We start from the raw sequence: 25,704 nt of genomic DNA on the forward strand, positions 1-25,704 counted from the left end.
GTGAGCGGTTGGGACCCATTCCACTAAGCATTTATCGACGGCGACATCTTTTGGATGTCTTTTTATACTGCTAATAATTTGGTCCTGTTCGGACTGGCCATGATTTCAACATCCAAGGACGTAGATTTTTGGTTTGAACTGGACCAAATCTGAACCAATTACAGAGGTCTAGTTCAGAAGAACTTCGAACATTTCAAGTGCAGTCACAAAAACCATCAAGCGCTATGATGAAACTGGCTCTCATGAGGACCGCCACAGGAAAGGAAGACCCAGAGTTCCCTCTGCTGCAGAGGATAAGTTCATTCGAGTTACCAGCCTCAGAAATTGCAGCCCAACTAAATGCTTTACAAAGTTCAAGTAACAGACACAACGTCAACTGTTCAGAGGAGACTGCGTGAATCAGGCCTTCGTGGTCGAATTGCTGCAAAGAAACACTACTTAAGGACACCAATAATAAGAAGAGACTTGCTTGGGCCAAGAAACACGAGCAATGGATATTAGAGAGGTGGAAATCTGTCCTTTGGTCTGATGAGTCCAAATTTGAGATTTTTGGTTCCGACCGCCGTGTCTTTGTGAGACGCAGAGTAGGTGAACGGATGATCTCCGCATGGGTGGTTCCCATCGTAAAGCATGGAGGAGGTGTGATGGTGTCGGGGTGCTTTGCTGGTGACACTGTCAGTGATTTATTTAGAATTCAAGGCACACTTAACTAGCATGGCTACCACAGCATTCTGCAGCGATACACCATCCCATCTGGTTTTCACTTAGTGGGACTATCATTTGTTTTTTAACAGGACAATAACCCAACACACCTCCAGGCTGTGTAAGGGCTATTTGACCAAGGAGAGTGATGGAGTGCTGCATCAGATGACCTGGCCTCCACAAATCACCCGACTTCAACCCAATTGAGATGGTTTGGGATGAGTTGGACTGCAGAGTGAAGAAAAAGCAGCCAACAAGTGCTCAACATATGTGGGAACTCCTTCAAGACCGTTGGAAAAGCATTCTAGGTGAAGCTGGTTGAGGGGATGCCAAGAGTGTGCAAAGCTGTCATAAAGGCAAAGAGTGGCTACTTTGAAGAATTTCAAATATAAAATATATTTTGATTTGTTTTACCCTTGTTTGGGTTACTACATAATTCCATATGTGTTATTTCATAATTTTGATGTCTTCATTATTATTCTACAACGTAGAAAATAGTACAAATAAAGGAAAACCTTTGAATGAGTAGGTGTGTCCAAACTTTTGACTGGTACTCTTAAGTGCAGTTGAAATTTGGCCATAAAGTCAATGACAGAAAAATATGTATTTTCAATATCTGTAAATTACATATTTCATTCAGCACCTAAAATGCGCCTGATTTCAACGTCTGGAAAAGACATCTAAAATATGTATTTTCAACGTCAATTTGCTTACTGGGATCTTTGTATTTCCACACGCCATACATTTTCACTTCAATAACAACACATATAAAACAGACTATACAGTTGCACGGCCCTTTTTATATTTTTGGATCTTCAAGGCTTTCAGAAATGTTCTGGGGAAAAAAGTACATTTGTGGTGCTTTTCCAATTAGACTTACCCCCACACCAGTGGGTCACCACTGTTTTATGTTCATGTTTCCTCTAGTGTTATTGTGTTTCCGTCAGGAGTGTGACACTCAAGGCTTGCGGTGAGCAGAAGCAGCAACCTCCGCATCATTCAAGACTATTGCTTTGTGAGAAGGTGTTGAAGTTCACGGTTAGCCATTGTGATGTCAATGCCAGTTAAAGAACCAGTGGCCTGGCTTTGGTCCTAAGCTAGAGCTGGTCCGCCGGAGCCATGCACGGGTGCCAGCCTGCGTACTGTAGATGGAAACAGAAAAGTCTGAGCCTTTTGGGTAAAACACAGGGGTAAATCCTCATTGGAAATGCACCATTACTAAACTCAGTTTACGCTTACAGTCAGCCAAGGATGGAAATGCATCATGCACAAATTGTAGCAAATGATGAGTACACAGAACCTGTCGTGTCACATTGCTATGGGACTGAATGGAAGGGACTGCTACCACTGTTCAGTTCATCAGTACGTCACACTGCATTCTCCCCCATGACTGATCAACTCTGACGTGTGTTAGAAGTGCTGTCTACGTTTTCTTCATGTTTTCATGTTGTTTTTTATGATTGCACGCACTAGATTGCAGGTGAAATCGAGCAATAAACACTTGGTGCGGGTGGGTATCGTCCCAATTTCACAATCCCAGACAGCATGATGTGAGGGTCCCTCAGGTGAGGACATGGCCAGCCTGACTCTATTGGTGGCGGAAATACTGTATTACCCAAGCTTGACAGCTTCAGGTCAGCATGTGCAAGATAATTAAAAAAGAGCATGGGCAAGCTATCACCTTCACACACATATACACCTGACATGACTGAATAAAAATCAGAAGTGGGTGGACAATATATGATGAAATGTTCCTTCTCTTTTTTTTTTTTACAAGGCCTAGCTCTACTTAAACACATGTTCATCAATGCGAATGTCAGTCCATTAGCCAGTAAATATGAATGAGTCACATAATAACAGATGCGCAGCGTTTTCTCATTGATACTTTTCTTGTATTTAGCAGGGAGCCCGCTCACTCGTCATGTGGGTGGGAAGCTGTTGTGGGGGCTGTGATCTCACAAAGGCAGCTTTTCCGCCAACCAATCCCTCCCTTGCTTTTCGGACCCTAGCACGGCCCCCTCAGCGGCCCCCTCCTCCTCTCTTCCCTATTTTCCCTCTCTCCATCCTCAGTTGTAGCAGGAATTTTCCACTCAGCGGCAGGCAAACATCGCAACCAGCTGTGCTGTCAATTCAAGTATATGCACGCATGTGTACGCGCATACAGAGGCTTCACCTCTCTCTCGTACACTCCTCCCCTCTCTCACTCGCTCGTTCTCTGACACAAACACATCGTCACACTGAACATATAGCACCACTGTGAATCCACTTCCTGCCTGTAGGTCAACGGCACATTTGTTTGGAACCCCATCTTGCCGCTCTTTTTTTGCCCCACGCTCACTAATGTAGCAAAGAGCTCGGATGAAGTGACAAGAAATAAACACGGGGGGAAAAAACCTGCATTCCATCCACTTTTTTTAATGTATGAGTGCGGGGATCTTTTCCCATGATGGTTAAACAGGGGAATGTAAAAACAGACACGGAGATGACTGCCTGTTGCCCGCCCCCCTCCCCCCCAGATGGTTGTAAACAATCAGGAAAGAATGTACTCTGACAGTGGTACTCTCTCTCTTTCACTCCTTCCCTCGCTCTTTCTCTCTCTCGCATACACATAGGCTAAACCCACACAGGTATAAGTCCATTATGAAAGAGACTACTCCCTCCTCAGCTCCACTCCGCTGAGTCAGGTAAGGACAAGAGAGGGGGCATCAGCTGCCCCCCCCCCCCCCCCCACACCCCCTTCAAAACACATAGGAATATGTAGGCTATACCATGCTGGAAAAGTGAAGAGGGAAGTGGGGGATGATTATACAAGCCCTTGGCTGGGACCTAAGCAGTGAGCCAGGGGGTAGAGAATTGAAGGAGATAAAGGATACACAAATCTTTAATGAAGGAGGAGAGGAAAGAGACTTTAGAAGAGGAGGGGGAGCAAGTGGGTCTCTTGAAGGGAAGGAGATGGTTCTCAGAGACGGCAGTGCAAAGAAAAAGTTTGAAATTCAGGGCAGTTGGGTAACTCATCATACATAACAAAGTAAGACAAGGAAACCTATCCAATTATCTCTAGAGTTATAGAAACCCATTAAAAGAGTGTGTCGTAAGAGAGATGATGCACTTGTGGAAGCAGCTCTTCCTAGATAACAGTGATTCAGTGCAGCTGCGTGTTCAGGGTTGGGCAGGTTGCTTCTAAATGTAATCCGTTACAGTTACCTGTCCAGAATTGTAATCAGTAACAACTTTTGGATTACCCAAACTCATTTATGTAATCTGATTACTTTCAGTTACTTTCCCTTTATTTAACTAGGCAAGTCAGTTAAGAACAAATTCTTATTTTCAATGACGGCCTAGGAACAGTGGGTTAACTGCCTTGTTCAGGGGCAGAACGACAGATTTTTACATTGTCAGCTCAGGGATTCGATCGAGCAACCTTTCGGTTACTAGTCCAACGCTCTAACCACTAGGCTACCTGCCGCCCCAAGAGGCATTAGAAGACAAAAAGGATCCATCAAATGCATTTGGTGTGTCATCATAGTGGTCTCTGACCTGTGGTCAGACTCGCTCAGGTAGAACAAACTTAAATGTGTCAATGTATTTAAAAGTGTGTCATTTCTGATTTTAAAAGTCATCCAAGAAGTAATCATCTAGTTTTTCAAAAGTGTCTAATCTGATGACAATATTTTTGCTTGTAATTTAACTGATTACATTTACAGTTTTTTGTAATCTGAATACAGTACATCAGTTACTTCCCAACCCTGTGTGTGTTTATGAATAAGTTATGGCAATATGCTAGACGGGGGGCATAAGGCGCTTATGGCCCAAGGAGAGAGAGGATAAGTAGACAGACAGATGAGAGGAAGCAGGGGTCCTGGGACTGAGTCAATGGGTGCGGACGTGCAGAGAGAGGAAGCACAGGAGGGTGGGTTATGGTTAGGACGTGCAGGAAGGATGACATGTCTGTCAGGTTACATCATGCTTGCAACATCTCCCAGCCATCTATTACATAACATGGAGAGGGAGAGAAAGATATGTAGAGAGAAAAATGTACAGGTCTCTCTTTTTGACGATGTAATATGTGGCTTTTTCTTGTCATCAGGGCATGAGAGGCCACAAAAAAAAAAAAAAAAACAGAACTGCTCTCAAAAACTACAATGTATGTCACACAGTTCGCTGTGTCCTGTAATTCAAGGCCATGTGTGAACTGACTAGAGCTGTAAAGCAAGGTGTATGTCTGTCATTGTGGCAGTCATAACATCCTGTCAGTGTCCATAGAGACAGTGTCCATCTTGGGAGAGCCCTAAAAACACGCCCCTCGATACAGTTACGTCTTTTCGTAGCAGATTAGGAGGATTTACGCAAGAAATTAGGTTTACGCAAGAAATTAGGATAATTAGGTTAAAATTAGGTCTAGCGAAAATTCTCTGCTAACCTTACCTGCTACGAAGTGCCTTCTATCGAACTGGAGTGTTTTTAGGTAGTCCCCTTTTTGGAATGGTTTTAGCACCACCAGGTGACAAAATTGAAGAACTACACCACACACTAATTTCCGGCAGAACCGGAAATGGTGTCATACTCCATCAAATATGTCTGCGGCTGTTTTCTTCTGAAAGCAAAACAATCTCGTGGAGAATGGCAAACATCGGAGATAACGAGCTAGAACAGCTCGAATACCTCTCGTTAGTATCCAAAGTGTGCACAGAACTCGACAACCATCTGGGGATAAGCGATAAAGATCTAGGTATGGAAACTGCAAGTTGTTGTTTAGCAGCTAACTAACCAGCTACATGTTAACTGTCTACAGTCTTATACCCAAAACAAGGTCCCAGTAAGTCACTTGGCACTGTTGTGGTTGTCTTGTTGCCAACACAAACTTATCCGGACTAACGTTAGTTAGCTAACTAACACAGCAATAACATCTGTCTGACCTAGCTAGCTAAATTAGTTGTCAAACTCAAGGCGCCATTCTGGCTTCTCCCTGGCTACAGTTCTCAGCCAAAATTAGCTTCGCCCACGACTGCCTCGTGTGAAATGCAATCCCGACGCTGTTTTAACGTTTAGAAACTTCAATAATCATTGGCACTTGTCTTCCATAAGCGATAAAGAATCCTCGAATTAAAAAAAATATACACTTTACGGCAGGGGTGTCAAACTCATTCCACGGAGGGCCTAGTGTCTGCAGGTTTTTGGTTTTTCCTTTCAATAAAGCCCTAGACAACCAGGTGTGGGGAGTTCCTAACTAATTAGTGATGTTAATTAATCAATCAAGTACAAGGGAGGAGCGAAAACCCGCAGACACTCGGCCCCCCGTGGAATGAGTTTGACACCTGTGCTTTACGGTATCAGTTTTGGACAGATCCATAACGTTACACCTATGGGTGACTCAATTTACGACACACTTCCGCTACACTTACACGCAGGTGTTATGCGAATGCTAGATTGTCGAACCGCCTGTTGTCTTCTGTCTGTTATTTTTATAATGTTACATGGATATGGCTGTGTGTAAACTAACTATATCAAGGTTTGCATCAATGTAATAATTTATTTATGTATATACACTACCGTTCAAAAGTTTTGGGTCACTTAGAAATGGACCAAAATCAAATTTTTGGTCCATTAAAAGAGGCCCATTATCATCAACCATCACTCCTGTGTATCAATGGCACGTTGTGTTAGCTAATCCAAGTTGATCATTTTAAAAAGCTAATTGATCATTAGAAAACCCTTTTGCAATTATGTTAGCACAGCTGAAAACTGTTGTGCGTATTAAAGAAGCAATAAAACTGGCCTTCTTTAGACTAATTGAGTATCTGGAGCATCAACATTTGTGTGTTAGATTACAGGCTCAAAATGGCCAGAAACAAATAACTTTCTTCTGAAACTCATCAGTCTATTCTTGTTCTGAGAAATGAAGGCTATTCCTTGCGAGAAATTGCCAAGAAACTGAAGATCTCGTACAACGATGTGTACTACTCCCGTCACAGAACAGCGCAAACTGGCTTTAACCAGAATAGAAAGAGGAGTGGGAGGCCCCGGTGCACAACTGAGGAAGAGGACAAGTACATTAGTGTCTAGTTTGAGAAACGAATGCCTCACACGTCCTCAACTGGCAGCTTCATTAAATAGTACCTGCAAAACAACAGTCAACGTCAACAGTGAAGATGCGACTCCGGGATGCTGGCCTTATAGGCAGAGTTCCTCTGTCCAGTGTCTGTGTTCTTTTGCCCATCTTAATCTTTAATTTTTATTGGCCAGTCTGAGATATGGCTCTTTCTTTGCAACTCTGCCAACCGAACATTTCAAGAACTTTTAAACTTTCGTCAAGTAAAAAGTAACAGTATCTGGTGTGGCCACCAGCTGGATTAAGTACTGCAGTGCATCTCCTCGTGGACTGCACCAGATTTGCCAGTTCTTGCTGTGAGATGTTACCCCACTCTTCCACCAAGGCACCTGCAAGTTCCCAGACATTTCTGGGGGGAATGGCCCTAGCCCTCATCCTCCGATCCAACAGGTCCCAGACGTGCTCAATGGGATTGAGATCYGGGCTCTTCGCTGGCYRTGGCAGAACACTGACATTCYKGTCTTGYAGGAAATCMCRCACAGAACGAGCMGTWTGGCTGGTGGCATTGTCATGCTGGAGGGTCATGTCAGGATGAGCATGCAGGAAGGGTACCACATGAGGGAGGAGGATGTCTTCCCTGTAACGCACAGCGTTGAGATTGCCTGCAATGACAACAAGCTCAGTCCGATGATGCTGCGACACACCGCCCACAGACTGTGACGGACCCTCCACCTCCAAATCGATCCCGCTCCAGAGTACAGGCCTCGGTGTAACGCTCATTCCTTCGACGATAAACGCGAATCTGACCGTTACCCCTGGTGAGACAAAACCGTGACTGGTCAGTGAAGAGCACTTTTTTCCAGTCCTGTCTGGTCCGGCGACAGTGGGTTTGTTGCCGGTGATGTCTGGTGAGGACCTGCCTTACAACAGGCCTATAAGCCCTCGCTCCAGCCTTTCTCAGCCTATTGCGGACAGTCTGAACACTGATGGAGGGATTGTGCGTTCCTGGTGTAACTCGGCAGTTGTTGCCATCCTGTACCTGTCCCGCAGGTGTGATGTTCGGATGTACCGTTTCTGTGCAGGTGTTACACGTGGTTGGCCACTGCGAGAACGATCAGCTGTCCGTCCTGTCTCCCTGTAGCGCTGTCTTACGCGTCTCACAGTACGGACATTGCAATTTATTGCCCTGTCCACATCTGCAGTCCTCATGCCTCCTTGCAGCATACCTAAGGCACGTTCACGCAGATGAACAGGGACCATGGCCATCTTTCTTTTGGTGTTTTTCAGAGTCAGTAGAAAGGCCTCTTTAGTGTCCTAAGTTTTCATAACTGTGACCTTAATTGTCTACTGTCTGTAAGCAGTTAGTGTCTTAACGACCGTTCCACAGGTGCATGTTCATTAATTGTTTATGGTTCGCTGAACAAGCATGGGGGAAGTGTTTAAACCCTTTACAATGAAGATCTGTGGGTTTGGATATTTGGATTTTTACCAATTATCTTTGAAAGACAGGGTCCTGAAAAGGGATGTTTCTTTTTTTGCTGAATTTACATATGAAATGGGTAATGCAAGATATGTAGGCATTATTAAAGTGACTAGTATTCCATTTTTTTTTTTGTGCCCAGTGATTTCAAGTCTATGTATATAGGCAGCAGCCTCTGACGGCTATTTAACAGGCTGGTGGCCTTGCGATAGAAGCTGTTTTTCAGTCTCTGTCCAAGCTTTGATGCACCTGTTCTGACCTCGCCTTCTGGATTTATAGCGGGGTGAGCAGGTAGTGGCTCGGGTGGTGGATGTCCTTGATGATCTTTTTGGCCTTCCTGTGAAATCGGTGCTTTTGATTGTGCATCTGTAAAAGTTTGAGGGTTTTAAGTGACAAGCCAATTTTCTTCAGGCTCCTCAGGTTGAAGAGGTGCTGTTGCTCCTTCTTAACCACACTATCTGTGTGAGTGGACCATTTCAGTTTGTCAGTGACGTGTACGCCGAGGAACTTGAACCTTTCCACCTTCTCCATTGCGGTCCCGTCGATGTGGCTAGGGGGGTGCTCCTTCTGAAGTCTACGATCATCTCCTTTGTTTTGTTTTCATTGATTGAGGTTGTTTTCCAGGCACCACACTCCCAGAGCCCTGACCACCTCCCTGTAGGCTGTCTCGTCATTGTTGGTCATCAAGCCTACTGCTGTTGTCTGAACACTGTCATTTTATTTAGAATTCAAGGCACACTTGACCAATATAGCTACCACAGCATTATGCAGCGATATGTCATCCCATCTGGTTTGGGCTTAGTGGCACTATCATTTGTTTTTCAACAGGACAATGACCCAACAAACCCCCTAGGCTGTGTAAAGGCTATTTTACCAATAAGGAGAGTGATGGAGTGCTGCATCAGATGACCTGGCCTCCACAATCCCCCGACCTCAACCAAACTGAGATGGTTTAGGATGAGTCGGGCCACATAATGAAGGATTTTGGGATGAGTCGGACCGCAGAGTGAAGGAAAAGCAGCCAACAAGTGCTCAGCATATGTGGGAACTCCTTCAAGACTGTTGGAAAAGCATTCCAAATCACATACACTTCCAGGTGAAGCTGGTTGAGAGAATGCCAAGAGTGTGCAAAGCTGTCATCAAGGCAAAGGTGGCTACTTTGAAGAATCTCGAAATATAACATCTATTTTGATTTAACACTTTTTTTTTGGTTGCTACATGATGTGTTATTTCATAGTTTTGTCTTCACTATTATTCTAAAATGTAGAAAATAGTAACTTTTGACCGGTAGTGTGTGTATATATATGTAAGATAAGGTCAAAGCTTTTTATCACTAACCCAACAGACCAGAGCCTGTCATTTCCAATGGGAGCAAATTAATCATAGTGGGCAGAACAAGCAAGGAGGTGGGCCCGGCCAAGCACAAGCTAGTGAGATCCCATTGGCACGTTCTAGCATTTATTTGCATATTTCCGTTAGGGAACGCCTACCCTAATGTGTGCAATAACTCAATTCGCCCTTGCACTCCTTCTAAACAATGCAATGTTTTGAAACTTTAGCAAAGGGTGAAGTCTACAAAACACAGTCCACTCTGTTACAGATTCTGGTTTTGGAAACAGAACTCTATGGAGATCAAATGTTTCATCGATGAGTAAATTTGCAGAATGTTGGCCAAATTCCATGTTCTCCCACTGCCGGCCACTTGGCTTCCTCATCACAATATTTGGTAGTGAGTGGAAACGCCACCTGGAAGCTTCACATTTTATATATCCAGTGAACGATCTGGCTACTTGTTCTATCTGTGAGGTCCTTATGCTTCCAGTACACTACCGCAAGCAACGAGTGTTAATGGTCTTATACAAAACGTCCCTGTAAGAGGATGTCTTCGTCCAATGACTTATGTGTAATGGAACTGAGTCATTCTCAAGGGCTATGTCTGACCTTAAAGTTGGCTAGCTAGCTGGCGTGATAGCCCCGTTTTTAACAAGCAAATAAGGCTACATTCTTAATGTTTAGGAGTAACATTACTTGGCTAATCAGGTTAATCCTGAACTAATGGGTCGTTTCTTTGCCACACAGCCGAGTTTGTCATCAGCCTTGCTGAAAAGCAACCAACGTTTGATGGCTTTAAATCACTTCTATTGAAAAATGGCGCTGAATTCACCGTAAGTACTGTCCACTGCTATCTACTGTAACTAGCTAGATAGCCAGCAGATCTGACCCGCTTGTGTACAGCTGCACTAGGGTTGTACGGACTTTCTGTGTAGATTAAGACACTGCGGAGCCTGCACAAGATGTTGAGGTTTTGAAAAAGTAACTCAATCCAGGGATAAGAAATGCGTGTGCTGTTACACCGAGAAGATTGAACTACCATTTTCATCCTCATGCTAACTAGCAGTAGCCACAGCAGCCATTATGGAATGGCATGTCTCATTGAACAACAAAGGAGTTGATTGGCTGACACTATCATTCCAAAATCGCTGCTATGACTTCTGCCACCTATCATGAGGATGAAAATGGCAATTAAAAAAAAAAAACTAGCAGCCGTTCAATCTTCTCGGTGTAACAGTTGGGTTAATGAAACAAGTCGGGAGTACAACACATTTCACATCCCTGGATTGAGGTACGTTTTCCAAACCATTTCTCGCGCCGGCTCCGTGGTGTCTTAATCTACACACAACGTCTGTCCGACCCTAGTGCAGCTGTAAGCAGGCGGGTACGATCTGATGGCTATAGTTGAAGTCGGAAGTTTACATACACCTTAGCCAAATACATTTCAACAAAAAATTTCACAATTCTTGACATTTAATCCTAGTAAAAATTCCCTGTTTTAGTTTAGGTAGGATCACCACTTTATTTTAAGAATGTGAAATGTCAGAATAATAGTAGTGACTTATTTCAGCTTTTATTTCTTTCATCACATTCCCAGTGGGTCAGAAGTTTACATACACTCAATTAGTATTTGGAAGCATTGCCTTTTAAATTGTTTAATTTGGGTCAAACGTTTCAGGTAGTCTTCCACAAGCTTCCCACAATAAGTTGGGTGAATTTTGGCCCATTCCTCCTGACAGAGCTGGTGTAACTGAGTCAGGTTTGTAGGCCGCCTTGCTCGCACACGCTTTTTCAGTTCTCCCTACCAATTTTCTATAGGATTGAGGTCAGGGCTTTGTGATGGCCACTCCAATACCTTGACTTTGTTGTTCTTAAGCCATTTTGCCACAACTTTGGAAGTATACTTGGGGTCATTGTCCATTTGGAAGACGCATTTGCGACCAAGCTTTAACTTTCTGACTGATGTCTTGATTTTGCTTCAGTATATCCACATAATTTTCCTCCTCATGATGCCATCTATTTTGTGAAGTGCACCAGTCCCTCCTGCAGCACCCCCACAACATGATGCTGCCACCCCCGTGCTTCACAGTTGGGATGGTGTCCTTCGGCTTGCAAGCCTCCCCCTTTTTCCTCCAAACATAACGTTGGTCATTATGGACAAACAGTTCTATTTTTGTTCCATCAGACCAGAGGACATTTCTCCAAAAGGTACAATCTTTGTCCCCATGTGCAGTTGCAAACCATAGTCTGGCTTTTTATGGCGTTTTTTTATGCCGGTTTTGGAGCAGCGGCTTCTTCCTTTAGCAGTGGCTTCTTCCTTTTCAGGTTATGTCGATATAGGACTCGTTTTACTGTGGATATAGATACTTTTTTTTTACCTGTTTCCTGCAGCATCTTCACAATGTCCTTTGCTGTTGTTCTGGGATTGATTTGCACTTTTCGCACCACAGTACGTTCATCTCTAGGAGACAGAGCGCGTCTCCTTCCTGAGCGGTATGACGGCTGTGTGGTCCCATGGTGTTTATAGTTGCGTACTATTGTTTGTACAGATGATTCCTTCAGGCGTTTGGAAATTGCTCCCAGGGATGAGCCAGACTTGTGGAGGTCTACAATTCTTTTTTTCTTAGGTCTTGGCTGATTTCTTTAGATTTTCCCAAGATGTCAAGCAAAGGGGCACTGGGTTTGAAGGTAGGCCTTGAAATATATCCACAGGTACACCTCCAATTGACTCAAATGATGTCAATTAGCCAATCAGAAGCTTTTAGAGCCAGGACATTTTCTGGAATTTTCCAAGCTGTTTAAAGGCACAGTCAACTTAGTGTATGTAAACTTCTGACCCACTGGAATTGTGATACAGTGAAATAATCTGTCTGTAAACAATTGTTGGAAAAATTTCTTGTCATGCACACCTTAGATTTCCTAACCGACTTGCCAAAACTATAGTTTGTTAACAATACATTTGTGGAGTGGTTGAAAAATGAGTTAATGACTTAATGACGTCCGACTTTAACTGTATGTTCAATTTATTTTCGATCTTTCAGGATTCACTTGTTGGCAATTTGCTCAGACTTATTCAAACAATGCGGCCTCCATCAAAGGCATCTACAAACAAAGGTATGTGAGCTATATTCCACCTATAGCGTCTAATTTTTGGTGATGTATGCTTTTCACTTACAATTGCAAAGGTATGGGCTATGTGCAGTGCATTCGGAAAGTATTCTGACCCCTGCCCTTGACTTTTTCCACATTTTGTTACTTTACAGCCTTATTCTAAAATGGATTAAGTACATTTTTATTTAATCTACACAATATAAAAAATTAACAGATACCTTGTGTAATTTTCAGACCCTTTGCAATGAGACTTGAAATTGAGCTCAGTTGCATCCTTTTTCCATTGTTTATTCTTGATGTTTCTACGTCTTGATTGGCGTCCACCTGTGGTAAATTCAATTGGTTGGACATGATTTGGAAAGGCGCACACCTGTCTAAATAAGGTCCCACAGTTGATGGTGCATGTCAGAGCAAAAACCAAGCCATGAGGTAGAAGGAATTGCCCGTAGAGCTCCGAGACAGGATTGTGTCGAGGCACAGAGCTGGGGAAGGGTTCCAAAAAAATTCTGCAGCATTGAAGTTCCCAAACTGAGCAATCAGGGCAGAATGGCCTTGGTCAAGGAGGTGACCAAGAACCTGATGGTCACTGACAGAGCTCCAGAGTTCCTCTTTGTAGATGGGCAACCATCTCCACAGAACTCCACAAATCAGGACTTTATTGGTGGAGTGCTCAGTAAAAGGCACATGACAGCCCGTTGGAGTTTGCCAAAAGAAACCTTAAGGACTCTCAGAAAGTCAGACACGAGATTCTCTGGTCGGATGAAACCAAGATTTAACTCTTTGGCCTGAATGCCCAGCATCACGTCTGGAGGAAAAATGGTACCATCCCTATGGTGAAGCATGGTGGCAGCAGGATCGTGGGAAAGATAAACCGAACAAAGTACAGAGCGATCCTTGATAACCTGCTCCAGAGCGCTCAGGGCCTGCGGCTGGGGGCAAACAGAACAACAACCCTAAGCACACAGCCAAGACAACACAGGAGTGGCTTTGGGACAAGTCTCTGAATGTCCTTGGGTGGCCCAGCCAGAGCCCGGACATGAACCCGATCGAACATCTCTGGAGAGACCTGAAAATAGCAGTGCAGCAATGCTCCTCCCCATTCAACCTGATAGAGCTTGAGAGGATCTGCAGAGAAGTGGGAGAAACTTTCTAAATGTTCTTGCTTTGTCATTATGGGGTATTGTGTGCCGATTGTTACGTACCAGCCTTATTCTAAAATTGATGGGAAAACCCACAATTTAATCCATGTGGAAAATATCATGGCGTCTGAATACTTTCCGAATGCACTGTTTATGCTATTGTTACTATGTTGTAGACTTGCTGACTCCACTCTGTGATTCTAGCTTTTGAGCCTGTGGTCAAGCAGAAGAGTGAGAAGGACAAACTGAAGGAGTTGTTTCCTGCATTATGCAGGCCAGACGATCCTGTTCCCGAGGTAAGTCTTTGTGCTATAACGCAGTTCATTTGCAGGTAAAAGATACATTATAGACTACTTTGGTTGAATGTGTGACCTACTGATATTTGGCCTACCATTTCTGACCCCCCCCCCCCCCCCCAGGCCATACTAGACGAAGACGACGTGAAGATCGCAGATGCCGCCATGAAGGAGTTGGAGATGTTCATGCCCAGTGTGAGTAGATCAGACTCAAAGAGCAAGAGCAGGTAAAGACATTTCCCCAATTAAACTCTTATTGGCTTCAAGTGTACATTTTCTTCGGTTACATAGATTGGAGCTCATAGATTGCATTCCTCAGGTCGGACAAAAAGAGGCGGCACAGCAGAAGTCGGAGCCGAGACCGAGACAGGAGGAGGCGTCATCGTTCTCGGTCCCGCTCTAGATCTCGATCTAGGGACCGCGATCGTCAGAGAGACAGAGACCGTGAGAGGGACCGCGACCGTGGTAAGAAACGTGCGTCTCGCTGGAGTGAGCGCAGTCGCACCCCCAGCCCCCACAGAGACCGAGACAAGGACACAAAGGAAGGTTCTGACCGGTGGAAGGACAAACACGTGGACCGCCCTCCACCAGAGGAGCCTACCGTGGGAGACATATTCAACGGCAAAATCACCAGCATCATGCAGTTTGGCTGCTTCGTGCAACTGGAGGGGCTGAGGTCAGTAAAATAGTTGTTACTGCTTTGGCAAAAGTCATTAGTTCAATGTAGCGAACTTGGTTCGCGTTTGGGTGAGCAATGTTGAAAGCCTTATCTGTTTTGCGTTGTAGGAAACGCTGGGAGGGGTTGGTGCACATCTCTGAGTTACGCAGAGAGGGACGTGTTGCCAACGTGGCTGATGTGGTCCAGAAAGGTCAACGGGTCAAGATCAAGGTGCTGTCCTTCACTGGCTCCAAGACCAGTCTCAGCATGAAGGTGAGTGTATTCTACCATATTGAGCCAATGTGCCTTCAGAAAGTATTCATACCCCATCAAATTGTATTGGTCACATAGACGTGTTTAGCAGATGTTAATGCGGGTGTAGCAAAATGCTTGTGCTTCTAGCTCTGACAGTGCACTAATATCTAACAAATTACACAGCATATACACGATGCACACACGTTTAGTAAAGTAATGGAATTAAGAATGCTCGTCCATATATTTTTACAATGTCGGAGCGGCATAGAATACGATACAGTATATACATATGAGATGGGTAATGCAAGATATGTAGACATTATTCAAGTGACTAGTGTTCCATTTATTAGTGGCCAGTGTTTTCAGGTCTACGTGTATATAGGCAGCAGCCTCTGTGCTAGTGATGGCTATTTTAACAGTCTGATGGCCTTGAGATAGAAGCTGTTTTTCAGTCTCTCGGTCCCATCTATAATGCACTTGTACTGACCTTGCCTTCTGGATGATAGCGGGGTAAACAGGCAGTGGCTCGGGTGGTTGTTGTCCTTGATGATCTTTTTGGCCTTCCTGTGACATCGGGTGCTGTAGGTGTCCTGGAGGACAGGTAGTTTTCACCCTGTGATGCGTTGGGAAGACTGCACCACCCTCTGGAGAGCCCTGCTGTTGTGGGCGGTGCAGTTGCCATACCAAGCAGTGATATAGCCCGTCAGGATGCGAGACTGCAAATGTGGATGGGGGGTGCTCCATCTGCTGCTTCCTGAAGTCTACGATAATCTCCTTTGTTTTGTTGAGTGAGAGGTTATTTTCCTGGCACCACACTCCAAGAGCCCTCATCTCCTCCCTGTAGGCTGTCTCGTCATTGTTGGTAATCAAGCCTACTACTTTTGTCATCTGCAAACTTGATGATTGAGTTGGTGTGCTTGGGCACGCAGTCATGGGTGAACAGGGAGTATAGGAGGGGACTAAGCACGTACCCCTGAGGGGCCCCTGTGTTGAGGATCAATCTAGTGTAGGTGTTTCCTACCTTCACCACCTCGGGGCGGCCCATCATGAAGTCCATGACCCAGTTGCACAGGGCGGGGTTCAGTCCCAGGGCCTCGAGCTTAATGATGAGCTTGGAGGGTACTATGGTGTTGAATGCTAAGCTATAGGCATTCTTACATATGTATTCCTCTTGTCTAGATGGGATAGGGCAGTGTGATGGAGATTGCGTCGTCTGTGGATCTAATTGAGACAGTAAGCAAATTGAAGTGGGTTTAGTGTGACTGGTAAGGTAGAGGTGATATGATGCTTGACTAGTCTTTCAAAGCACTTCATGATGACAGAAGTGAGTGCTACGGGGCGAAAGTAATTTAGTTCAGTTACCTTTGCTTGCTTGGGTTCAGGAACAATGGTGGCCATCATGAAGCATGCGGGGACAGCAGACTGGGATAGGGAGAGATTGAATATGTCCGTAAACACACCAGGCAGCTGGTCTGCGCATGCTCTGATGACGCGGCTAGGGATGCCGTCTGGGCCGGCAGCCTTGCGAGGGTTAACACGCTTAAATGTCTTACTCACATCGGCCACAGAGAAGGAGAGCCCACAGTCCTTGGCAGCGGGCCGCGTCAGTGGCACTGTGTTATCCTCAAAGCAGGCAAAGAACGACGTGGCTGGTTTTCCTTTTGTAGTCCGTGATTGTCTGTAGACCCTGCCACATACTTCTGCTGTCTGAGCCATTGCATTGTGACTCCACTTTGTCTCTATACTGACATTTTGCCTGTTTGATAGCCTTGCGCAGGGAATAACTACACTGTTTGTATTCTGCCATATTCCCAGTCACCTTGCCATGTTTAAATGCAGTGGTTCGCGCTTTCAGTTTTGTGCAAATGCTGCCATCTATCTACGGTTTCTGTTTAGGGTAGGTATTGAGTACAACATCTCCTATACACATCCTGCTAAACTGAGTCAGTGTATTCGTCTGTTGTTCTCGGAGGCTACCCGGAACATATCCCAGTCCGCGTGATCAAAACAATCTTGAAGCGTGGGTTCCGATTGGTCAGACCAGCGGTGAATAGTCCTTAGCACGGGTACTACCTGTGAGTTTCTGCCTATAGGAAGGGAGGAGCAAAATTGAGTCGCGGTCAGATTTGCCGAAAGGAGGGCGGGGAGGGCCTTATAGGCATCCCGGAAGTTGGAGTAACAGTGGTCGAGTTTTGGCAGCGCAAGTCCTACATTCGATATGTTGCTTGAATTTTGGCATAGTTTTTCTCAAATTAGCTTTTTTTTAATCCCCAGCTCCAATAAACGCAGCCTCAGGACATATGGTTTGCATAAAGTCAACTGGAGTTCTTTGAGGGCTGTCGCGGTATCAGCTTGAGGAGGAGATGTACACGGCCGGGACTATGACCAATGACAATTCTCTTGGGAGATGATACGGTCTGCATTTGATTTGAGGTATTCTAGATCGGATGACCAAAAGGACTTGAGTTCCTGTATGTTATCACAATTACACCATGAGTCGTTAATCATGAAACACACCCCTGCCCTCCTTCTTCCCAGAGAGATATTTATTCCAGCTGGCTGGACCGATTCGGACAGTATATCCCGAGAGAGACATGTTTCCGTGAAGCAGAGTATGTTCCAATCCCTGATATCTCTCTGGAAAGAGACCCCCCTCCCTGAGCTCGTCAACTTTATTATCCAGATAGTAATATGCTTGGAAGCGGTGGGTGATGTCTCTTAAGTCGGACTAAAAGACCACTCCGAGTACCTCTCCTTCGCCGGAGCTGTTTTGGGTTCTGGAATCAGTTCATTTGCCCTGGGGGGTGCAAACAATGGATCTGCTTCGGGAAAGTTGTGGTGCTGATGAGTTACCGGCGCTCTGATATCCAATAGTTCTTCCCGGCTGTATGTAATAACACAACATTTTCTGGGCTAACAATTTAAGAAATGGTACATCATTTTTTTTTTTTAATACTGCAGAGTTTCCTAAGAGCAAGAAGCGAGGCAGCCCTTTCTGTCAGTGACATTTTTGACTTATTCAGAAGGTTGTTACAGCCTGAATTCATAATGGATTAAGTGGATCCCCCCCCCCCCCCACCTATCTACACACAATTCCCAATAAAACATTTTGGGGAAATTTGAAATTTTAGCAAATGTATTTATTTCATTTATCTAATTTACATAAGTATTCACACGCCTGAGTTAATAGGCACTGTTGGTGGCGATGATAGCTGCTTTGAGTCGTCTTAGGTATGTATATCAGCTTTGCACATCTGGATTTGTGGATTTTCTCAAGCTCTGTTAAGTTACAATAGATGGAGAGTGGTGATGAACAGCAATCTTCAAGTCTTTCCACAGATTTAATGGGATTCAAGTCTAGGCCACTCACTTTCACATTCTTGTTCTGAAGCCATTCCAGCTTTGCTTTGGCTGTATCCTTGGTGTCATTGTCTTGTTGGAATGTCAATCTTCACCCCAGTCTAAGTTCATTTACACTCTGAAGCAAGTTCTCATGAAGGATTTGGCGCCATTCATTGATCCCTCTATCCTTACCAGTCTCCCAGTCCTTGCAGTCGAAAAGCACCCCCATAGCATGATGCTGCCGCCACCATGCTTCACAGTAGGGATGGTGTTAGAACGGTGATGAGCTGTGCTTGGTTTTCTCCAGACATAGTGCATTTCTTTCAGGCGAAATAGTTCCATTTTGGTCCCGTGAGACCAAAATGTGATACCACAGGGGCAAACCCTGTGGTATCACGATACTACTTGGTATCACATCATTAGTAAATGTTGGTGTTGTGACAAACCCACTGAAAGTAGGCAAATTTCCGTGTGAAAATGTATCACCTTTTTGGGGGCTCAACAGTTTGCATCCCTGTAATCATGTTGGTAAAAATATGAGCATTTAAAGTACTTTCTGTCGAATTTTTTAAATATTTATTATCCTAAAAATGTATATTTATTTTTTGACAACTGCAAACTTCAAGGAGTTGGTTTGTCATCGGCCACCCCCTTGCTTGAGGAACAAAAGAGAAAAGGCCCACCCCCCCCCACACTTGGGTGCTATGGCATGACTTACCTGGACCACATATTGAGATGTACCCTTTTTGTTAACAAATCAGCTGTTAAATGAGGTGAAAAGGAGACTGGAGTGCCACTAAGTTTTAAAGACTTTGGAGCTTTTGGAAAGCACTATGAAAGACATGTTTAATTATTACTGAAACACTGGCTCTCCTCTTGGTTGACAGGATGTAGACCAGGAAACTGGGGAGGACCTGAACCCCAACAGAAGGAGGAACCAGGGCCCTGATGGTGAGGAGGAGAAAATCATGAGGAACCCCGACCGCCCAACCAACCTCAACCTGGGCCACGCCCCTGAGTTGGAGGATGACACACTGGAACGCAAGAGACTGACCAAGATATCAGACCCCGAGAAGTGGGAAATCAAACAGGTGTGTTTGGGTTTTTTATCAAGACCTCTTGACTGTTATTAATGTGATTCTTTTGATCTAATAATGCTATTTTCATCTGTTCTCAGATGATTGCTGCTAATGTTCTTTCTAAAGAGGAGTTCCCTGACTTTGACGAGGAGACGGGTATCCTCCCCAAAGTTGACGATGAAGAAGGTAAAACACGACTTATGTTATTGTGTGTTCTACAGCGGGTTGGTCAAAACAAGCTTTGTGATTAGGTTGAGACGTGTTCTAAGCCATACTAAAAACTGTTCAGCACGGGTAAGCCTGTCACACAAAAATGGGCATCTCGTTTTCTGTTCCATCTGAGAAATCCCTGCCCATCCACTGTCTCATCGGCCCAGCCAGCCAATTCATTAACTTGATCTCCACTGTAAAAAAAAAAAAAAAAAAGTATGGAGACATTATTTCCTCTTACTTCTAGCCTATCATTTGGTTTGCAACAACAGGGATTTGTATAAACGTTGCTGTCAGTCTCTCGATATTTGCATCATTATTGAAATTCGATCTCCACTGTCCTATTGAGAATGAACGTGTCAGGATGAGACGGTCATCTTTTCGCAGCCAGTCAGTCATGAATCGGCATAATTTTGATGTGTATACATACACGCATATATATATATACACAAAGAAATGTCACTAGAAATACCGGTCCAACTAAATGAAAGGCAGCTACTTTGCTATTTTAGCATAGTTTGACGTGACTGTGTTAGTTGTAGTTGGCTAGCAAGCAAGGGATAATAGCGTTGCCAGCCAGCATGGCAATGGAACATTTAGAACAACCGACAGGGTCGCATCTCTGGCAACCTAACTGATTGGAAAATATATATATTTTTTTATTTGACTCGTAACCCATTGTAGAAAAGCAATTGTACACTTGAGGTTGTGCTAAAAAAAATGGTATCTTTGCACGTTTGTGCTAATCTACGTTACTCTGCTCCGCCTCGTACCTATGGCCGCAGCACAGCCGTGCTAAAAGATTAATTTACGTGTACATTTGCTTCATAGAAAACCACTATCAGTTTAGATTCACATCAATGTATTAGATGCTGATTTGCCCATGTCTTTCTTTCAGATGAGGACCTGGAAATTGAGCTGGTGGAGGAGGAGCCCCCGTTCCTGAGAGGACACACTAAACAGAGTATGGACATGAGCCCTGTCAAGATTGTTAAGGTATGTTTCCATGTCCTCTTGATCACCCTACTTTCAAGGCAATTTTGTTTGAGTGCTTTCATCCTGTTTAGTATTGTGAACAATTGCAGCTCACTTTGTTTCCCTCTGTCAGAATCCAGACGGCTCGCTGTCACAGGCTGCCATGATGCAGAGTGCTTTGGCTAAGGAGAGGAGGGAAGTGAAGCAGTGTCAGCGAGAGGCTGAGATGGACTCTATCCCCATGGGCCTGAACAAACACTGGGTAGACCCCCTGCCTGATGGTAAGTCCGTATGGAAGCACACAGTAATCCAAAACACAGTCCGGTCTGAGCCACTACATCAGACTTCCTCCAGTGTAGCAGCAGCAGCCCTCAGGGTTTGATGGCTGGAGATGGTTGTCTGGTTTCCTTTAGCATCCTAACAGGCCGGATAAAGTGGCCTGCTGTAGTGTGCCGTGTCATCCATGGCCCAGGATTATAGGGGAGGCTGTGTGGGTGTAAAGGTTCCTCCCAGGGTCCTAGACTGGGTCTGGATCACCAGTCATCTGAAGTGGGTGGAGGTCAAATATTATGCCAGTTCATCTCAATTAAAGACGCTTCCCTCTTACACAGTTGATGGAAGGCAGATTGCAGCCAACATGAGAGGAATCGGCATGATGCCAACTGACATCCCGGAGTGGAAGAAACATGCCTTTGGGGGCAACAAGGCCTCTTATGGCAAGAAGACAGCAATGTCCATCCTAGAGCAGAGAGAGAGCCTGCCCATCTACAAGCTGAAAGAGCAGCTCATACAGGTTTGTGCAAAAGTTTGCAAATTATATATCGCTAATTATTCCTATTTCAACATCAGCTGTTTTTGATCATTTATGGCATAACATTTTGCTCACATCTCTGCTTCTCTATTACAGGCTGTCCACGATAACCAGATCTTGATTGTTATTGGCGAGACTGGTTCTGGGAAAACTACCCAGATCACCCAGTACCTGGCCGAGGCGGGCTACACCACTCGGGGGAAGATCGGCTGCACTCAGCCCCGTCGTGTGGCAGCCATGTCCGTGGCCAAGAGAGTCTCTGAAGAGTACGGTTGCTGTCTGGGTCAGGAGGTAAGTGATCTCGCCACACTGCATATCTTAACTTGACCATGAGACGATGTCGAATACATCTGATTGCAGAACAATCTCAAACGTCTGGCCCTAGTTATTTCTAACTTGTGTCTTCGTTCTTCTACACCAGGTGGGCTACACCATCCGTTTCGAGGACTGCACCAGCCCTGAGACGGTGATCAAGTACATGACAGACGGTATGTTGCTGAGAGAGTGTTTGATAGATCCGGACCTTGGCCAGTACGCCATCATCATGTTGGATGAGGCCCACGAGAGGACCATCCATACTGACGTACTCTTTGGTCTGCTCAAAAAGGTATACCAGGGTCTTGTGTCCCCTTGGCTTCAGGGTCTAAACATCGTTAATATTTTAAAGGAAAGTTTTGTATTAAGCTAACTCCCTGTTTTCAGACGGTGCAGAAACGCACAGACATGAAGCTGATTGTCACTTCAGCCACGCTAGATGCCGTCAAGTTCTCCCAGTACTTCTACGAAGCGCCCATCTTTACCATCCCAGGGCGTACCTATCCAGTGGAGGTGCTCTACACCAAAGAGCCTGAGACGGACTACCTGGACGCCAGTCTCATCACCGTCATGCAGATCCACCTGACCGAGCCTCCAGGTACGGTTTTAACGAAGGTTATACCCAGTCTATAGTTTTAACTGTAATTCATAGTCATTGACCTAAATCACTGCACGAATGCAAATCCATTGCTATAAAATGTCAGTTTGAGATTCAACCTTGATTGTAAAGAGTTATCAACCGTTATGTCCTCTCTCGCTCCTTGTGACTGAACTCCTTGATTGACATCCGTAGTTAAGGATTTGGCCATCAGTGACTCATTGTCCTCTCTTGCCCCTTTTTTGCAGGTGATGTCCTGGTGTTTCTGACGGGTCAGGAGGAGATTGACACAGCGTGTGAGATCTTGTATGAACGGATGAAGTCTCTGGGACCTGAAGTGCCTGAACTCATCATTCTACCTGTCTACTCCGCGCTGCCAAGCGAGATGCAGACCCGTATCTTTGACCCTGCTCCCCCCGGCAGCAGAAAGGTTGTCATTGCCACTAACATTGCTGAGACGTCTCTGACCATTGACGGGATCTACTACGTTGTGGACCCAGGATTTGTGAAGCAAAAAGTGTACAACTCCAAGACTGGTATTGACCAGCTGGTGGTGACTCCCATTTCACAGGTAGGCTGGTTAATCACTCTATTTATATTCTAAATGTACCCAGATTGTAACCCTTCTGTCACTCAAGCCCTTTGCATACCTTGCAATTAGGATTTGATATGCCAATGTAACTTCTGTTAGGCCCAAGCCAAGCAGCGGGCTGGAAGAGCTGGAAGAACTGGTCCAGGGAAGACCTACAGGCTGTACACAGAGAGAGCATACAGAGACGAGATGCTCACCACCAACGTGCCTGAGATCCAGAGAACTAACTTGGCCAGCACTGTGCTGTCCCTCAAGGTATGCACACAGTAACAAAAGGGGCTAAACCTTGTTTCACTGTACATGCGTCTGTGATCTAGACTTGTCAGACCTACTCCTCCCGTGGCATCCCCTGACTTCCCTTTCTCATTATTCCTTCAGGCCATGGGCATCAATGACCTGCTATCGTTTGATTTCATGGACGCTCCACCCATGGAGACGCTGATCACAGCCATGGAGCAGCTCTACACTCTGGGGTCTCTGGACGATGAAGGGTTGCTCACTCGTCTAGGACGCAGGGTAAGAGTTTATACCAAAAAAGGAGACTATTGTTAAGAAAGGCAAAAGTGAGGATTAATTACCAATTCATTATTTCCATCTCTCTGTCAGATGGCTGAGTTCCCTCTGGAGCCCATGCTGTGTAAGATGCTGATCATGTCCGTCCACCTGGGCTGCAGTGAGGAGATGCTCACCATCGTCTCCATGCTGTCTGTGCAGAACGTCTTCTACAGGCCCAAGGTACGGCAAATCACAAGACTCATAAACACTGAAATGGGGTCGTATCACTCCTCTGGGTATCCTGATTAGATCTTTGTTTTTCTTCTTCTTTGCAGCACAGTTGATTGTTGTGTTGAGGTTTACCATTATGGTTGGAGACCTCAATGAGGCAGTTATATGGTGTGCCGTTGTTGATCATTTGATGACTAACAGTGCTTTTATTCTCTGTGTCTCAGGACAAGCAGGCCCTGGCTGACCAGAAGAAGGCCAAGTTCCACCAGGCCGAGGGAGACCACCTTACTCTGCTGGCTGTCTATAACTCCTGGAAGAACAACAAGTTCTCCAACCCCTGGTGCTACGAGAACTTCATCCAGGCCCGTTCCTTGCGCAGAGCCCAGGATATCCGCAAACAGATGCTGGGTATCATGGACAGGTAGGTGCCACTGTCCATTTGATGATCAAGGTAATTGTATATCTGGTAAAGAAACCTCACTTCCTAGAAATCTTCTCACACAAATCCAAAAACCTTTTACCTCTTTTCAGACATAAACTGGATGTGGTGACTTGTGGAAAGGCCACAGTGCGTGTGCAGAAGGCCATCTGCAGTGGTTTCTTCCGGAACGCAGCCAAAAAGGATCCCCAGGAGGGTTACCGTACCCTCATTGACCAGCAGGTGGTGTACATCCACCCCTCCAGTGCCCTGTTCAACCGCCAGCCTGAGTGGTGAGTCAACCATCCTTTCTGATTACCATGGGGACTAGTGGATTAGTCACTAGTGTACATTGAATGTCAACTGTTACTGAGCCATCCTGGGCATCCTTTTCCTCTTGCCTGATCCTCTTATTCCTCTCTCCACAGGGTGGTGTACCATGAGTTGGTGCTGACCACTAAGGAGTACATGCGGGAGGTGACCACCATTGACCCACGCTGGCTGGTAGAGTTCTCGCCGGCCTTTTTCAAAGTGTCCGACCCCACGCGCCTCAGCAAACAGAAGAAGCAGCAGCGCCTCGAGCCCCTCTACAACCGCTACGAAGAGCCCAACGCTTGGAGAATCTCCCGCGCCTTTCGGCGGCGCTAGGATGTGCATCCTGTATCGCAACACAGGAAGAGAGGGACACATTCCTATATCAGCTGGTTGAGAAATACCATGGAGAGACATTGTCTGCCAACAGGCCTTGTTAGCTGTAACATGTGATTGATAAAGCTGGGTCATTATCTACTTGTTTTGGACATGTGTAAAGTATGTGTTGTGTGCTCAGCTGTTTTCTATTAACTGCAATTCTAGCATTTTGAGCTGAATTCTGGTAGGCTGAATTATTTCACTTGACCTGTATAGCAGTCAACTAGTAAAATTAGGTCATTGCTCTCCTGTCCTTACAGGCTTACCTGGGTAACATGAATAAAAATGTATCATCCCCTGAGGAGAATCAATCTTGTATTTGAGTATCATGGACAACGAAACATGTTTGTTTTACTTGAATGTCACATCTGACCTGTGTGTAAACTCTTGAAAAATAAATAGAATAGGAAGGGGACTGGGCAGTAATTTGACAGTGAACGTCTTTGTTTTAAAAGCAGTGCTCTGAGACAGCCTACTATAAAAGACAAACTATCTTTTTATACAACGAAGGGAAATACCAGGATGGAACTTAATACTTGGACATTGTCTTTGATTTAGCTTTGAGTGATTGCTTTACTGTGCTAGTGTAATCCTAACATTTTCTGCACTCATTAAACGTATCGCTCTTACTTTTTGTTGCTAATGTTTCATTTAGAAATGTTTTATTGACAGCCACACTGGAGACCACAATGTCTGTTTTGGGGCTCTTGAGTGGCACAGCGGTCTAAGGCACTGCATCTCAGTGCTAGAGGTGTCACTACAGACCCTGATTCGATTTCAGACTGTATCACAACCGGCCGTGATTTGCAGTCCCATAGGGCGGTGCACAATTGGCCCAGCGTCGTCCAGGTTAGGTGGTCATTGTAAATAAGAATTTGTTCTTAACTGACTTGCCTAGTTAAATAAAGGTTTAAAAAATTTTACTT

At 45.0% G+C, this 25,704-nt stretch overlaps 1 protein-coding gene across 1 annotated transcript; it reads left to right on the forward strand.

Moving 5' to 3' along the window:
* Positions 1 to 5,175: 5,175 nt before the first annotated feature.
* LOC111967679 (ATP-dependent RNA helicase DHX8) lies at positions 5,176 to 25,407 on the forward strand. The gene is made up of 22 exons (XM_023992915.2): positions 5,176 to 5,431; positions 10,311 to 10,396; positions 12,605 to 12,677; positions 14,018 to 14,109; positions 14,233 to 14,336; positions 14,429 to 14,785; positions 14,896 to 15,040; positions 19,252 to 19,455; positions 19,542 to 19,629; positions 20,552 to 20,649; positions 20,762 to 20,909; positions 21,240 to 21,421; positions 21,536 to 21,730; positions 21,861 to 22,046; positions 22,142 to 22,352; positions 22,601 to 22,923; positions 23,044 to 23,199; positions 23,323 to 23,460; positions 23,551 to 23,679; positions 23,895 to 24,091; positions 24,202 to 24,381; positions 24,517 to 25,407. Exons 1-22 carry the CDS (start codon positions 5,185 to 5,187, stop codon positions 24,734 to 24,736), a joined length of 3,759 nt encoding a protein of 1,252 aa, XP_023848683.2. The 5' UTR covers positions 5,176 to 5,184; the 3' UTR covers positions 24,737 to 25,407.
* The last annotated feature ends 297 nt before the right edge of the window (positions 25,408 to 25,704 follow it).

This window comes from Salvelinus sp. IW2-2015, linkage group LG8 (genome assembly GCF_002910315.2).
Source record: "Salvelinus sp. IW2-2015 linkage group LG8, ASM291031v2, whole genome shotgun sequence".
NCBI classification, from domain to species: Eukaryota; Metazoa; Chordata; class Actinopteri; order Salmoniformes; family Salmonidae; genus Salvelinus; species Salvelinus sp. IW2-2015.

Excerpts from the sequence above, each read along its gene's own strand:
- LOC111967679 (XM_023992915.2), top strand. The coding sequence starts at position 5,185 with ATGGTTTTAGCACCACCAGGTGACAAAATTGAAGAACTACACCACACA. Across the intron at positions 14,786-14,895 it reads GTGCAACTGGAGGGGCTGAG|GAAACGCTGGGAGGGGTTGG; the intron begins GTCAGTAAAATA and ends TTTGCGTTGTAG. Across the intron at positions 22,924-23,043 it reads TGGTGACTCCCATTTCACAG|GCCCAAGCCAAGCAGCGGGC; the intron begins GTAGGCTGGTTA and ends AACTTCTGTTAG.